The sequence below is a fragment of the Mustela nivalis genome (assembly GCF_964662115.1).
Source record: "Mustela nivalis genome assembly, chromosome: 17".
Taxonomy (NCBI): domain Eukaryota; kingdom Metazoa; phylum Chordata; class Mammalia; order Carnivora; family Mustelidae; genus Mustela; species Mustela nivalis.
Genome location: NC_139036.1, coordinates 58,736,330 through 58,752,590, shown reverse-complemented (window position 1 = coordinate 58,752,590; position 16,261 = coordinate 58,736,330). Strand labels below are relative to the sequence as shown.

Here is a 16,261-nt window from a genome sequence, read left to right as displayed (position 1 = left end):
TGAATTACCAACAGCAATTTCACATGGTTTAATCCAGTAACGGGGTAAGTCATAGAGCAGATGGGTCTTACTCACTCTCCTGTACATTATTAAGGTCACATTGTATGTCAGGCCCTTTGCAAATTTATCTCCTCTGACTTCACAACTAGTGTGTAGTAGTCTACAGTTTTCTTCTTTTTCTTTTTGGTATTATTCTACATTTTAAAGATAAGGAAGTAAGTCAGGGTCCCGCACTTCCCAAGCAAAAATACAAGATACCAAATTAAATTGGAATTTCACTAAGAATCTTGGACATGAATAGACCCACAGCAGGAGGGCAGGGTATGACCTGACCTTCCCTTCAGGCCTTCCCCAGCCACAGCTTTCTGCTGCGAAGTGTAGCAAGGGACCCTGTTTCTCTGTGAGCAGAGACGAAGGGCTAGAGCTTTCTCCTGTGAGCCTTTCTGTTTTGTTGTGAGCCTTTCTGCCAGCTTTGTTTCTAAACCTGCCGTTTCTTGCTTCAGTTTTATTTTCAAGGTTCAACATTTTGACTGAATTTCACGGGATCCTATTCTCCCCTTCCTTTTGAAGGCACACCCATCGGGAGCAGGGGCACCGCTACATGACAATCCTGAAAGGACCAAACTGGTGTCCGGACACGTGAGCCCCCCCAGGGGCTTCCAACAGACATCTGCACGTGCTCTGCACCAGCCGAGCTGGGCGGACCAGACACAGATGCCTGCGCCCAACCACCTCCAGTTTCTTTTTCTCAGGTTAAACATGTCACACATTATTTCCAATATCTTGTAAAATAAGACAGTAAAACAGAAATTTGATGACCCTTGTTATTGGGCAAATGGAAGCAGGTAACCTAGCCAAGTTCACCCACTAAAATGAACATGTTTTCAGCTTCTGTATTTTTTACCCCTAGTCACATTGTGTGACTACAGGTAAAAAGTACAACACTATTTCTTCTGAGCTAAACATTCATAACGTATTTTTCAAAAGTGAGGAGTCACTTAAATATTATAGTCAGGCAAATATTTAATCCAGCTTGCATTAAGGACACAGTTAAAATGAAAAATACCTCTTGTTAAAAACAAACAAACAAAACACCTCCTCAATCCATACCTTGTCGAGAAAGGTGGGGCGGTCCCCGGAAGAGTCTTTGGAGACTGGTGGGCGGCAGCCAAGGGCTTTGGTGACCACTCCATTGTAGTCGGTCACTCCCAGTCCACGCTTGTCCACGTCCACCTTCTTTTCCAGCAGGGCGCCTGGAGCAAACAGAAGCAACACTTACACCTAAATGCCCCAGGAGTGTCAGTCAGGAGGGCCGAGCACAAGACGGGCACCAGTTTGAGTCTCTCAACCCCATGGAAAACGGGGAGGCCATGCTTTTGCTCCTGTGACCCCCACGGTCTATGACCGGGCCCTGCTCTCGCCCCTGCTCCTGCCCCGCCCACTCCAATCACACCTGCCACTCCGCCCCGCAGGGGCCTGCCCTCCCTCCCCACAGGGATGTACCCCTTCTTCACACAGCCTTCCCCGTTGCGTTCCTGCCCTGATCTTCCTGTTTAAAATGGTGTTGCTGCCCTCACAGCCCGTGGTTTCCATTTCCTGCACCCCCATGGGCTGCAAGGGCTCTTCCAGATACTGGGGACACGATACCACGCGAACAGGCAAGGTTTTTGTCTCAGGCTAGTGACTGGTTTGGCATGGCTATCTTTGAGTTTGTGCTATTTTACACTTCTAACAAGTTACGACAATTTCTTCCAGCTACACGGATTGTCATTTCTGTCCTAGCAACTTGTACCACACATTTCCATGCCCGCACGCTGATAACAAAGTTGGTTCTCATCATTCATGGATTCTGTGCTTGTAAATGCACAGGCTGGCTAAACTTATCTGTAGCCCCCAAAACAGTAATCGTGTACTTTTGTGGACACGCGCAGGGTGGTGAAAAATGCTGGATGCCCGATGCACACATTCTTAACTCAGGCCAAACGAGATGCTGGCTTCTTACTGAGCCCTCCTGCAGTGACAAGCACCCCTCTGTGGTCTATTCAGTGCGTTTCTGTGCTTCTTATTGGTGACTTACGTGTTTAAAATGGACCCCAAGTGTAGTGCTAATGTGCTCTCTTAAGTTCCTGAGTGCAGGAAGGTAGTGTTGTGCCTGATGGAGAAAACACAGGTTAGGTAGGTGTTGTTCCACGATATGGTGCCTCTGGCTAACGGAAGAGAAGAGTCCCCAATCTGTACGTGAGGGTGCTCAGTAATCTCTAAGTGTGCAACGAAGCTCTGGAAAGGACGGGAAGAGTGCCTAACTTTTTGGATGACAAGATGCTGATTCTTTATGTTGGCTCCACGCCCAGCATGGAGGCCTGCATCGGGCTTGACTGTGAGATCAAGACCTGAGTGAGATGGAGAATTAGATGCTTAACAGACTGAGCCACCCACGTGCCCCGAGACAGTGTAATTTTAAGAAAGTGTGGCAGATGGCGTTAGTGTGAGAGTAGATGGCCACAGATTCACGGTCACGTGACCTAGGGTCAGGAAAATGCTAAATCTTTCCTAGCTAGTGTTTTACTGTAAAGACAGAAATATGGCATACTGTTTCTCACCTGTGAGAAACTTATATTAAATAAAGTGTCTTTAGATAGAAACACACATAAAGCGAGGTTATGTACTGATTGGTCAACAAAAATGCTGTGGCCAGAGGCTTGCAGGAGCCCGACCCTGTATTTCCTAGGGAAACAGCTGCATTTTACACTTGACTATTTAACATCATTATTTTACTTACTTTTAACTGAATAAATCTGATGCAAACCACTGTGTAAATTTCAGGTATATATGTAACTTTGATACATTAATATATCCTAATCTACCTGCTGTGGAGCCGTATTTAGCAGGTCATGTAATTACACTACAACACGACCACATTCGGCCGCTGTGCGCGGGGTCTCCGCGGCCTCCCTCCGCTTGTTACACGGCTCATCCCCCCAGCCCCACTACCCGGTAACCACCATTCGCAGTCTGTGCTCCACAGGTTGAACTTGGATAGACGCCACATGTTAAGTGAGATCATGAAGTATTTTTGTCTGACTTCGCTCACTCAGCATCAAGTGCTTAAGGTCTGCCCATGTTGGTGCAGATGGCAGGAACCCCTCTTTGTTCACAGCTGAATATATTCCACCATGTCCATGAACCATATCTTTTTTGCCCATTCATCTGCTGATGGGCATTTGGGCTGTTTCCACACGTTGGCTATTGTGAGTAATGCTGCAATGAACACGATAGTACAGATATCCTGTCCAGATCCTGTTTTCAGGGGCGCCCGGGTGGCTCAGTTGTTAAGCATCTTGTCTTTGGCTCGGGTCATGGTCCCAGCATCCTGGGGTCGAGCCCCCGGACTCCCTGCTTAGTGGGAAGCCTGCTCCTTCCTCTCCGACCTCCCACTCCTGCCTGCGTTCCCTCTCTCAGTCTCTGTCCAAAAAAAAAAAAAATCTTAAATAAAAAAGATCCTGGGGTGCCTGGGTGGCTCAGTGGGGAGCCTGCTCTCCCTTCTCTCTGCCTACCTGTGATCTCTGTCAAATAAATAAAAAAATCTTAAAAAAAAAAAAAAAAAAAAAAGATCCCGTTTTCACCCTTTGCGTATATACCCAGGACTGGAGTTGCTGGGTTGTACCGTGAGTCTACTTTTCATTTTTTGAGGAACCTCCATATGGTTTTCCATACCAGTCGGACAAATCTACAGTCCTGACAGTGCACAGGGTTCCCTTTTACCACATCCTCGCCAGCATCCGTCCTTGTCGTCCTGATGAAAGCCATTCCGACAGGGGTGAGGGGAGATCTTACTGTGGCTCTGATCTGCATTTCCCCGATTTGAGGGATGCTTAGCACCTTTTCCTGTCTGTTGGCCATCCAATCTCCTCTTTGCAGAAATGTCTGTTCAGTTATTCTACCCATTTTAAAAACCATACGTTTTTGGTTTCAGTTGACTGAGTTCTTTATATATTTTGAATATTAACCCCTTATCCAATATATGGCTTGAAAAATTTTCTCCCATTCTTTAGGCTTGTTTCTTTCGCTGTGCGGCAACTTTTGAGTCTGATGTAGCCACATTTGTTGACTTTTCTTTTGTTGTTTGTGCTTTTGATGTCACGCCTCCCCAAATCATTGTTAAGACCAATATTGACAGGCCTCTTCTTTAAGTCCTTTTTCTAGGAGTTTTATGGTATCAAATCTTTTGTTTAAACCTCTGATCCATTACGAGCTAATTTTTGTGCTGTGAGACAGGGGTCCACTTTCATTGTTCTGCACGTTTCTCTATTGTTCCCAGAACCGCGTGTCAGATACACCGTTTCCCCATTGAGTATTCTTGGCTCCTTTGCCAAGTGTTCTGTTGACTGTAACTGCTGGGGTTCAATTCTGGGCTCTGTTCTGACCCACTGGTTGATGAGTCTAACTCTTTCTTTCTTTCTTTTTTTTTTTTTAGGTACGCTCTAGGCCTAACATGGGCCTCGAACTCATGACCCTGAGATCAAGTCACATGCTCAACTGACTGAGCCAGCTGGGGGCCCAGATGTGTCTATTTTTGTTCTCGTAGCACACTGTTTCGATTATTATGGCTCTGTACTACTCTTATTTTGTAGTACAGCCTGATACCCAGAAGTGTGACACCGCCAACTCTGTTCTTTCTCAGGACTATTTTGTGGTTCCACAGACATTTTAGGAATTGTTTCTTGTACTTCTGTGAATTGCTTTGGTTTTTTGATGGGGATTGCAATTAACTGACAGATGGTGTTGGGTAACATAACTGTCTTTACACTACTAGTTTTTTGATCCACGAACATGAGATGCCCTTCCGTTTGCTTGTGTCTTCTCTAATTTCTTTCAGTAAAGCCCTGCTGTTTTCACTGTGCAGATCTCTTACGTCCTTGGTTAAATTTATTCCTAAGTATTTTATTATTTTTAATGCTATTATGAATTGGTTTTATTTCTTTTCTAATGCTTCATCATTATCATAAAGGAATGCAACTGATTTCTGGATGCTGATTTTTATATCCTGCCAGTTTACTGAAATTGTTAACTCTACATTTTTTGACTGATTTCTTGCAATTTTCTATATATAGGATCATATCATCAGCAAACAATGAGAACTTGACTTTCCCTTTCCAACATGGATGCCTTTTTTCTTTTTCTTTGTCCTGCCTGATTGCCCTGGCTAGGACTTCTGGTACTAGCCAGGAACAGGAGTGAACAGGAGTGGAGAGAATGGGCATCCTTGCCTCGTTCCTGATCTTAGGGGAAACGTTTTCAATTCCTCTAATGTCAGCTGTGGGTTTCTTGTGTAAGACCTTTATTATGTTGAGGTACGTACCTTCTATACCCAGTCTAAGGGTTTTTTTTTTTTTTTTAAATCATGAAAGGATGCTGTATTTTGTCAAATATTTCTTCTCTATTGAAATGATCACGATATTTTTCTTTCATCTTATTGACAAGATGTGTTACACTTAATTGATTTGTGTATGTTGAAGTCACCTTGCACCCCTGGTACAAATTCCACTTGGTCATGGAATATAATCCTACTCACATGCTGAATTCAGTTTGCAAATACTTTGCAGAGAGTTTCCGCATCTACTGCTCAGGTCAGTAGTTTTCCCGTGGTATCCTCAGCTGGTTTTGGCATGAGAGGAATGCTGGCCTTGTAGAATGAGTCTAGAAGTGTCCCCTTCTTAGTATTTTGGAAGAGTCTGAGAAGGACTAGTGTTAATTCTTCTTTAGTATTTGGTAGAATTTCTGCCAGTGAGTCTTCTGGTCCTGGAGTTCTCTGTGTTTTGATTTATTGACTCAATCTCACTCTCTTTTTTAAAAGACTTTACTTACTTATTTAAGAGAGATAACGTACAAGCAGGGGGGCGGCAGAGGGAGATGGGGAGCAGACTCCATGCTGAGCAGGGATCCCAACGCAGGGCTTAATCCCAGGACCCTGGGCTCACAGCCTAACCTGACAGCCACTCAGGTCCCCCAAAACTAAGGTTAGTTTTATGGCCTATTAGGATCTATCCTGGAAGGGCACTGAGTTCGAGTCCCACCTTTGGTGTAGAGAGTACTTGAAAATAAAACTTTAAAAAAAGTGGGAGGGTTACTATCCTGAAGAGAGTTCCACGTGTGCTTGGAAAGGTGTGTGTTCTGCTGGGGTTGGATGGGATGATCTGTGTGTGGCTTTTAAGTCCATTGGCGTTAAAGCGTGGTTCATTTCAATTTTTCCTTGTTGATTTTCAGTCTGATGATCTTGCAACTGTTGACAGCTGACAGCAAGCAGCTGGCATCCCTCCAATACTGTACTGGCTACTTCTTCCTTAAGGTCGGTTCTTCATTACTCACTGCACTTCGGCAGTCGGCTGCGGAGAATGGATGTATCTTTACAACCATTACATTGTCTTGATGTATTGACCCCTTTTGTCACATAATCACCTTCTCTGACTCTGACTCATTTTGGCTTTAAGTCTATTTTGTCTGGTATCAAGTCCAGCTGTGCTTGCCTTCTTTTTGTTTGTTTGCCTGGAGTATCATTTCCCTTTCCACGTGAGCCTGTTTGTGTCTCAAGAGCTGTAGGAGCCTGACAGGCAGCACAGAGTCAGGACTTGTGGCTTCAATCCACCGCATTGCTCGTTGCTCTGTGCCTCCTGATTGGTGAGTTAGCGACCGCCATTAAGAGAGATCACCGCCAGGGCGCCTGGGTGGTGCAGCCAGTGACACGGACGACTTTTGCTTTTGGCTCAGGTTGTCGTCTCAGGGTCGGGGACTGAGACCCACGTCTGGTTCCGTGCTCCGTGTGGAGTCTGCTTGAGATCGCCTCTCTCCACCCCTCTCTGCCCCCTGCTCGTGCTCGTTCTCTCTCTGGAATGAGCAAGTCTTAAGAGAGAGATGACAGACATATGAGGACTTACTGCTGTCCTATCCTTTGCCTTCCGGTTATTCTGTCTTTTCACGGTTTTTCCTTCCATTCCTGTCCAACTCTGTGAACTGGTGGTTTTCCACTCTCTGCCTCCCCGTTTTGTGTGTCTGTCCTGGGTGTTTGCTTCGTGGTCACCACGAGGTCTACAGTGACCAGCTCACAGAAAGAACAGTCCTTTTCCTGTTGACAGCAATTTCTCCTCCCTGGTTTTGCTTTTCCCGTTACATTTTTGATGTCACAAATGATCTCTTTTTATGCTGAGATTTTATTCCCAAGTTGTAGAGGCCACAGTTAAGTTTAATCCTCTCTCCCTGTAACCTTTATGCTGCATTTAAGAGTTTATTATACCGTTCTTAAACACAGTGATAGTTTTCCAATCCTGACTTTTATCGCCTTCAGTTATTACTACTATTAAAGCAGCTCCAGAACGAGGGCTGCTTGTTGTTGAGGTCAATCTCATCTCGTGCGCAGAGGCTGCGCTCCGCAGGCGTGGGCATCTCTCCTCTGGTCCCCGAGCAGGCCTGTTCTGGGGCCGGGCGTGAAGAACGGGCTCAGTCTTTGTCAGATGAAGTCTGGCCTGTGGTCCTAAAGCTTTTCTCTAAGAACATCACTAGGACCTCCCCTCAGGAGGGAAAAAAACTCTTCTGTTTGCTGAAGTACTAGAGAAAAATGAAAGCGGCAAACACGCCTCCACGTGTCCTCCACACGCCTCCATCCGTCCTGAGGCCGCCTGTCTGCAGAGGCTGCCGCACAGCCAGTGCACGGCGCGTGGTTGCTCCTTTGCCAAAGCCTGGTCTTGTCTACCCAGCGCAGGGTTTCCCCGTTAATCCAAGACTACAATGAAATGCTTCTGAAAATCCAAACTCCACACAGCGGAACCTTTCAGAACTAGCGCACTCTAAGCGTGTGTCACGCTACTTACTCATGGCCTGGTCGAGATTCATGTTGTTGCTCTTCAAGGCCTCTTCAGCCGGCTCTCTCTGTGCAGGCAAAGAGGGTTTTGGTTAGGACAATGCTTTTATGATAACAAAAGAGCTAGCGAAGAGTTCTATCCTTACTAACTTAGAGAAATGATTATTATTGACCTAATATTAACCTATCTTACTAGGTTTTGGAACTGGAAATACTTCTCTTATTGTAGAGGCTAGAGACAGAGGTCTTCAAAGTAAAAGGCACTTAGAAGATGACTATGTAATAAACTGACTTTTAAAGGATTTGTATTTAACACCTTAAATACAGTGCCCGTGGAATCTGATCATCGACTCTATGTTAGCAGCAACCATTCAGCAAAGGTGACATCTCCACCAGGACAGTTTCAGAAAAACTACTGTAGGAGCTAGAGCACAGAGCTTCATTCTCTCCTTCACGGACTCTGGGCTTGGCCATCAACTACTCTTCACCAAGAAATGTAAAGACAGATCAAAACTTAACGAGTTGATTCATTTGGATAAACCCCCTATGATGGGGCAGATGCCTATGCAGGCAAAGAGGGTTTTAGTATGTGCAAGCACCACAGCGGAAATGGGGACTCCTGGGCAGGCCTCCAGTGTCTCACATAGGAAGAGGCTGGGCCACTCCTGGGCCTGTGCCCTGCCCCATGTCAGAGGACCTGGGCCTGCTATGAAATGTATGGTTTCTAGACTGGGCCATTCTGGACTCCTTCTCTAGGGACATCCACCGTAATCAAAAGATAAATATTCGTTTGAGCAGTGATCTGGAAAGAGGACTTCTGAGGGCAAGACATAACAAACGCAGGTGACATCCACACTATCTGACCCGGTATTTGATCTCAGAATTGAACACATCACGACATGTTTTCAGAGGGCCATCCTGCGACGTGAACTCTCCTGACCCGGGCCCTGAGACTCAGGAACTCAACACGCTGGGTGAGGAGTCTTTTTCTGGACACAGAGCTTTATACCAAGTATTCTCTCGTCATCTGTCAAGCTGCTGCATGAACTAATGAAAATTCACTTTATTATAAATTAAAAGAAAGAATGTCACTGGCTAAGCCAATGAATAGAGCCATGACCCAGCACGTTTTCTTCCAGAAGAGGCTCTCACACCTTACTTGGCAGAAACGGTGTGGACCCTTGCTGGGGCTGAAATCAATGATCCCTAACCAGAAGGGCTCGTGTGAAAGAGGAATTTACGAGTTAAGTTGCATGAACATTCTCCTCCCTCAAAAATCTTCCTTGTTACGCACGACAAACACGGGCGGGGCACAATCAGGACCACGCGTGGCAGCACACATGGAGGGGAGCGGTAAAATAAGACACCAGTCACCGGGAAGCCCATGTCTGTGAGTTGTTTCATTAGCCGGCTCATGATCCAGGCCTCATCCTGCTTGCCAGACGTTTTCATGCCCTAGAAAGAAGCACGGGTCACATTTTAACGCATTTCTTCTAGAAATGGGAGATGCCTAAAATTCCCAGTGATTTAAAAGTTAGAAAATCTTCATGTTGACTCATGCTGTGTACCAGAAAGTCCCTGATTCATGGCTAGTACTATGGGATGCTTCAGGTGCGTTTGCAAGCTGGCATAGGTGTGTAATTTATGGACTTCATTTTTTTTAAAGATCTTATTTATTCGTCGGAGAGAGTGAGAGAGTGAGTGTGCGCACACATAAGCAGGGGGACCGGAAGGCTGAAGGAGAAGCAGGCTTCCCACTGAGCAGGGAGCCCGACGTGGGACTCGGTCTCAGGACCCTGAGATCATGACCCGAGCCGAAGGCAGACGCTAACGGACTGAGCCACCCGGCATCCCTCATTTACAGACCTTAAAAAACCAAGCCTGGGTGGCTCAGTTGGTTAAGCATCCGCCTTCAGCTCAGGTTATGATCCCAGGGTCCTGGGATCAAGTCCCACACAGGCTCCCTGCTCGGTGAGTCTCCTTCTCCCTCTGTCCCTCCCCTACTCATGCCTGCACATTCTCTTGCTCTCTCTCTCTGAAATATAACCTTGGAAAAAAAAAAAGAGAATTTTTTTTTTCCCCGAGAATTTAGGTTATCACAATTAAGTGCCACTTTCATTATCAAATAATCGTAAGGGCTCCTCTGAACACAGCCCTATGCTAATACTATGTGAAGTGTATGAAAAATTTTACATCTTCTGCCCTTCTATTAGCTTTACTGTGAGAGACGACAAAATGCAGGGCATCTGTTCCAACAAAATGAAAAGGCAACAAGATGAAAGGCACAACAAGCCTGTTAATTCTACTGACTTCTCACTGCCTACAGCCCGTAGGGTACGGAAGAAAGTAAATGGGCAAACACCGGAGAGAACAGGAGAGAGCAAGCGCAGGGCGGGGGGGGGGGGGAGCAGGGCAGAGGAGGGGGGAGCAGGGCAGCGCAGGAGGCCCGAGTGTGACGTGAACCATTTTCCAGCATTTCCCTCCCAGTCTCACAACCAGAGATTCCAACCGCGCGTTCATATGGTAGGAAAAACAGCCTCCTCTAAAGCCGTCCTTCACAGAGCTGAGCCCGCCGCTAACCAGAGGAGGGAGGGTACGGGTGACACGAAGCGAGCGGGCACACTTTCCTGGAGGAAGCCGCTTACCCGGAGGCTATGGGAGTCCCGGCTGCGCTGCCGGGGCCCGAGCCGCCAAGGCAATACCAATTTACCAATTGGGTATTTCTGGTCCCATCATTAATTGGATTATTTGCCAGTCCGATTGTTAAAAACTCCTTTTTGATGTCTATAATCATTTCTACTCCTAATGAAGAGAGCTCTGATTTTAGTTTCTGGGTTCTGCTTACTGCTAATTGAACACTTTGTTAAATTAGTTTTTTTGAACAGACAATACCTTCACAAGATCTGGAAGCAGAAAAAGGGCACACACCAAAGCATCTTTTTCCTACCCCCGCCTCCATCCACTTAGTTCCTGCTCCCCCCAAGAGGAAGTCCCCCTTCGCACACGTGCACACACGCACACTCCTCTTCCCTACCACCAAAGGAGGTGTGTACTGCACACATTTTTATGGACCTTGCCTTTTCATTTAACGAAATACTTTGGGGATCTTTCCGTAAGAATATACACAGAATTTCTGTTCAAAACTCTGGCTCTCCCCAGCGTGGACATGCTGTCATCTAACTAGTCACCCCACCGATGCACATTTAAATCATTTTATTTGACTGCAAACACACTGCAACAGAGAGTTGTGTACCAACGCCATCTGCTGCACCCGAGACCAGTGGAAGCGCCGCACCCACGCGCCGACAGATCTGCAAACAGAGGGTGCCGCGCTGCCGGCCGTGCGGCTTACAGTGGTTCACATTCTCACCGGCAGCGGACAGCAGTGCTGGTTTTCTAACAGCTTTGTCAGCGCGGCCTGTGGATGAGACGTGCGGATTTCCACTGGTCTGAGATGAAAGCTGGCATCTTCAGTGTTGCTTTATTTTTTAAAAAGATCTTATTTATTTCTTTGAGAGACGGTGTGGGGGGAGGGGAGAAGAGCAGAGGGAGAGGGACAAGCAGATTCCGCACCGAGCGCAGAGCCTGACACGGGGCTGGATCCCATGACCCTGGGATGGGGACCCGAACTGCAATCAAGAGTCGGACACTAAAAAAAAAAAAAAAAAAAAAAAAAGGGGCGCCTGGGTGGCTCAGTGGGTTGAGCCGCTGCCTTCGGCTCAGGTCATGATCTCAGGGTCCTGGGATCGAGTCCCGCATCGGGCTTTCTGCTCAGCAGGGAGCCTGCTTCCTTCTCTCTCTCTCTCTGCCTGCCTCTCAGTATACTTGTAATTTCTCTCTGTCAAATAAATAAATAAAATCTTTAAAAAAAAAAAAAAAAAAAGAGTCGGACACTGAACCGACTGAGCCCCCAGGCGCCCCTCGCACTGGTGTTTTAAACTGCACTCTCTTCCCGGAAGTCAGGCTGAACACCCTCCGTCTGTGTACGAGCTGGCTGCATTCCTTCTCCGGGGACCCTCTGTTTATATTCTCTGCACCTTTTTCTAGTGGGTTACTAATTGATTTTTTACAAAATCAGTTTCTAGGACCTTTCTTTATATATTCAGGAGATCAGCCCTCTCCATGTTAGGATACTAATATTTTTTTGTCTTTTGACTTCTTGATCTTTTCGGTCATGCACAGTTTTCATGTGTATCTACTGAAGTTTGTAAGTCTTCCATTTGATGGCTTTTGGATTTTAGTCCTAGCTAGAAAGGTCATTCCCACTCCCAAGACTGTCTTTAAAATCCTTCCCCATTTTTCTATTTTTTATTTATCATACTTAAATTTGTGATCTACTTGGATTTTATCTTGGTGGATATATGAGTTGTGGATCTCACTTAATTTTTTCCAGGCGGCCGCCCGTTTGCTACAAGACAACTTAATGGTCTACCTCAGGAGTTTCAGACTTAACGGTCTGAGCACCAACTCCCATTACCCTCAAGATTTGAGGATTCTAAAGAAATTCTGGCTTTATGGGTTGTTTTTTATCAATATTTACTGTTATTAGAAATTAAAACTGAGAAATTTAAAAATACTTAATTTGTTTAAAAATTACAATAACAAACCCATTCTATGTTAAAACCAGTAACATACTTTTTTAAATGGAAAACTATGTTTCTAAAAGAAGAACCTTCTGTGAGAAGAGTGACACTGTTGTACATGCTTGCAAATTTCTTTACTGCCTGGCTTCTTAGAAGCAGCTGGATTCTCACATCTGTTTCTGCCTTTGGTATGCTACGACGGCAATGCCAGGTCGTCTCTGGAAAATGCAAGCCTTCGCTCAGGCGAGACCCCTGACAAAATCTCGGGGTCTTCCAGAAGTACCCAGAGCACTTCGAGAACTCCTGGTCTACCCGTTGCAGTTAACTAGAATAGCACTACTACCCCGAACGTGTTTTTAAGCATCACTGATTTTTAGAGTTTCTTTTCTTTAGTGTTGCACACACCTTTGGGAGTCCTTTTTTGGGGGCGCTCCCCCAGGAACTGCAGGAGGAGGCGCTTTCTTGGGAAGCAGCATTATTCCACACGCCCCCTTCTTCGTCTTCCCACTGACTGGTGCCAAGGTTCATGTCGTCCCCACCACTGCCCCAGCCTTCTTGCATAGATTTTGAAGCTAGAAAGAGAGCAAACATGAACTCACCAAACTCACCTTTCCTAAAGTCAATGCTGTAAGATGACATTTCGGGGAGGTGGGACAAAAGCGGTGTGACGTAATCTACCTTTTTACTACTTCCTTTCCCCAGGACCTAAGAACTGAATTTCTCGAACGACTTGTAGAGTAGATATGCAAACACGTGTATATTTTTTTTCTTCAAACTCCAACTATTTGTCATCTGGGCTGTTACAATATCCCTCAACCGGCTAGAGGTGATTCGGAAGCATGGACTTTTTAACAATAAATCCTGGGGGCCACAGGAGGAGGCTACAATGTCTGCATGGTATGAAATGGCCAGTAAAATGCCGAGTCCTGAAAAATAGCACCGTCCCCCACGTGGTTTTTGATTACCACTTGGTCCACACCGGCAGCAGTGTGCGGACTCGTGCTCCTCTGACGCGACCAGCCTCGAGTGACCTGGTGATCACGAGAAACGCACAGATCTGCGGTTGGGCCTGACAGTCTGTTTCTGTCAAGCCCCCAGGAGATACTCTGAGAACAGCAGGATGGAGACAGCTGAGGCCACGGGCAGATGGAGCCACAACCTGACTACTGAGTTTTGATTTCAGGATATTGTTTTTTCTACTTTTTGAAGATACAAAGTGATTTTGGGTACGACAGTTATCCCAGATTTTCACTTCCTGGGAGAAGGTGACGAAGGCCAAGATTAAGTGGTAATACAGTCAGCTGCACTTTGTAAGACTATGAAGATATGATGCTTTTTCAAGGCAGACAAGCCTAGCCTCCAAGTTCAAATTATAAAAACAAATATACTCCCCCTCCAGATGGCATGTCAACCTGAGCAGCTCCTTATCCTTGAGATTTGCAACAACAAATGGTTAAGTACCTCCTTATCATCTAGATTTGTATGAACGGAATAAACCATCCAGCAGAATGGTAGATATACAGAACACACAATCCAGTGTTAGCAAAGTAATAGATACAAACCTAATGCAAAATGCAACAGCAAAAATATAAAACGAATAGTTGCATTTTAAGATCTAAGACATTTAAGGCTGTCCAAAGAGAATATGAAGCTTTTACAGCCATGTTAACAACCGATCTTATTATTAAATGGCAATCGTAGGTTCACACTAATGTCCTATGCATCGCACTGTCAAATTCACGTGTCACAGAGTTCTACTCGGTGACCGCGATGTGGACGTCTGTGAGAAAGGACGTTTCACAGGTGTACTTCTTACGTTTCCAGAGAATGGGAGGACAATGCAACCTGTCTGCTTCCTTTTCTTCGAGAGAGAGAAGAGGCGAGAGGAGGCGAGACGAGAGGAGACAGGAAGAGGAGAAAACTCGTCAGCCTGGAGCACCGAGAGCAGAGCTGTGCTCACGAGACACAAGCGAGGCAGCAAGGGCCAACCACTGGCAAAGACCGGAGGTCTCAGGAAGGGGCACTGGCGTGCTTTCTTTCATCCCGCCGCTCAGGGAAGCAGCGAATGGGGGGGCAGGCGTGGGGATGCCGTTGTGGTGTGGCTGCTATTCTGGGTAGCCGGCACACACATGCTGTGGTCCGGATTCTGGTAACCGATTTTTTTTTTTTTTTTTAAAGGAGAGCATGGGCTTCTGTTAGGAGCTCCTCTGTGTCCGTATACCAGACATAGCAAGTATGTTAGTCTTAAAGTGCAAATAAAATGAGGAAATTGTCCTAGACTTTGAATTCTTAAAATGCGACAGGAAGTATACCTCTCAAGAAAATACCCTGACCCACTTGTCAAGCCCTGAGTTGGACTTACCTGGTTTGCACAGGGCTGGGGCGGCGGCGGGGGCGCTGGCTCTCCCGAATGTCACTGGCGGCTCCGCAGGGGGGTCCCCCCATCCGCTGCCGCTGCTGGGCGGCTTGCCCCACGCTGCAGTGCCGTTGTCAACCAGGGCGGAGGGGGAGGACGGCTCTCCCCAGGAGCTCTCGGCCTTTGAGTGGACGTTAGGCACCTCTCCCCAGCCCGCTGAGACTGAAATGGGCACCGACCGAGAGAACACAGTAAGAGTGAAACAGATGAGAAATGGAAATGGTCGTTTGTTTCAAGTTCAAGATAATTCTGAGATGATCTGTCTTTAGGATGGCTTCGGGGGAAAGTAGAAAGGAGGCAGTATCGTATCTGATTAGATTTGTTTAGCTTATAAATTCCCAGTGTTTTCACTCCTGACTGCTACCCACTTAAAATCGAGAGCCCCTTAAACATTGAAGACAACTGAATCCACAGTATCTGCAACGTAACAGGGTTTAAAAGAAGAGTTTAAAACTCGTATTTTAAGAAGTAGCTTTTACACGTTCTAGTATTACATGTAATCTAGAAGAAATTTTATGTTACATTATTCTCTTATAAGAAAAACGAACAAGTTGCAAATATATACTGAAAATCATTCTAGCTTATCTTTGACAGACCATCAAAGACACGTATCTGGGCAGAGACACGAGAAGACAGCAGATGAAACATGTACAGAAAAGCAGTGACAGGAAATCCAGACGGTTCTCAGGCAGCACCTGGTGAGCTGAGAAGGAGCAGAAGGAGGCATCTGTCTTAAAGGACGGGGAGAGCCTAGAGGATTGGGCAGGCGGACTGCAGGCGTCCGGAAACACTTCCTTCCCTCGTCTGCCCAATGCTGTGGCCAGAGCATCCTGACCCCAGGGCTGGCACCTGACGAGGGTGTGCAGTGGAGTCTGGAAGGTCATGGCATTGCTCTCGACATGCATGGGGGAGGTCAGGGGGCCAGGCAATGAGAAGCATCTGGCCAGTATCTTTACACTTTAGCAAGAGAAATATTTTACATTACATACATAAACTTTATTTTCCCAAATCAATCCATACTTCACTTTGCTTCTGCCTGTAAGCTTGCTTGAACCTACTGTTAACTATATTGACAGCTCCCATCAGTTGTAATTTTCATACCGATACAGTTTCTCCAAGATGGAAATGCAAACATTTTAAATACTAACTAAAGAATAGAGAGCATACAATATAAACAGTTAACCGTAAATTTTAAATAATTTGGTTGCAATATGTGCATTACCATCAATTATGAAATTTATTACTTTTCTGACTAAAAATAGTACGGAATCAACTCCCCTGATGCTCTTTATTCTAACAAAATGCAGTAATATTGATTAATGGCAAAAGACCATCCAATCTATGAGTCATTTTAAATTACAAGCTCCATGCTGAGCAACATATGATGTAAATTATCGCTAATAACAGGAA

General features: G+C 45.9%; 1 protein-coding gene across 6 annotated transcripts in view; it reads right to left on the bottom strand.

Moving 5' to 3' along the window:
• TNRC6C (trinucleotide repeat containing adaptor 6C) overlaps window positions 1-16,261 on the bottom strand; it is a 146,166-nt gene that overhangs the window by 26,494 nt on the left and 103,411 nt on the right. For all 6 annotated transcript variants that reach the window (XM_082705325.1, XM_082705327.1, XM_082705326.1 and 3 more), the window contains 5 exons: window positions 14,798-15,013; window positions 12,841-13,007; window positions 9,227-9,307; window positions 7,863-7,920; window positions 1,111-1,253 (listed from right to left, as the gene is read on the bottom strand). In XM_082705325.1, the coding sequence (XP_082561451.1) occupies window positions 1,111-1,253; window positions 7,863-7,920; window positions 9,227-9,307; window positions 12,841-13,007; window positions 14,798-15,013 (665 nt within the window). The remainder of the gene's footprint in view (window positions 1-1,110; window positions 1,254-7,862; window positions 7,921-9,226; window positions 9,308-12,840; window positions 13,008-14,797; window positions 15,014-16,261) is intronic.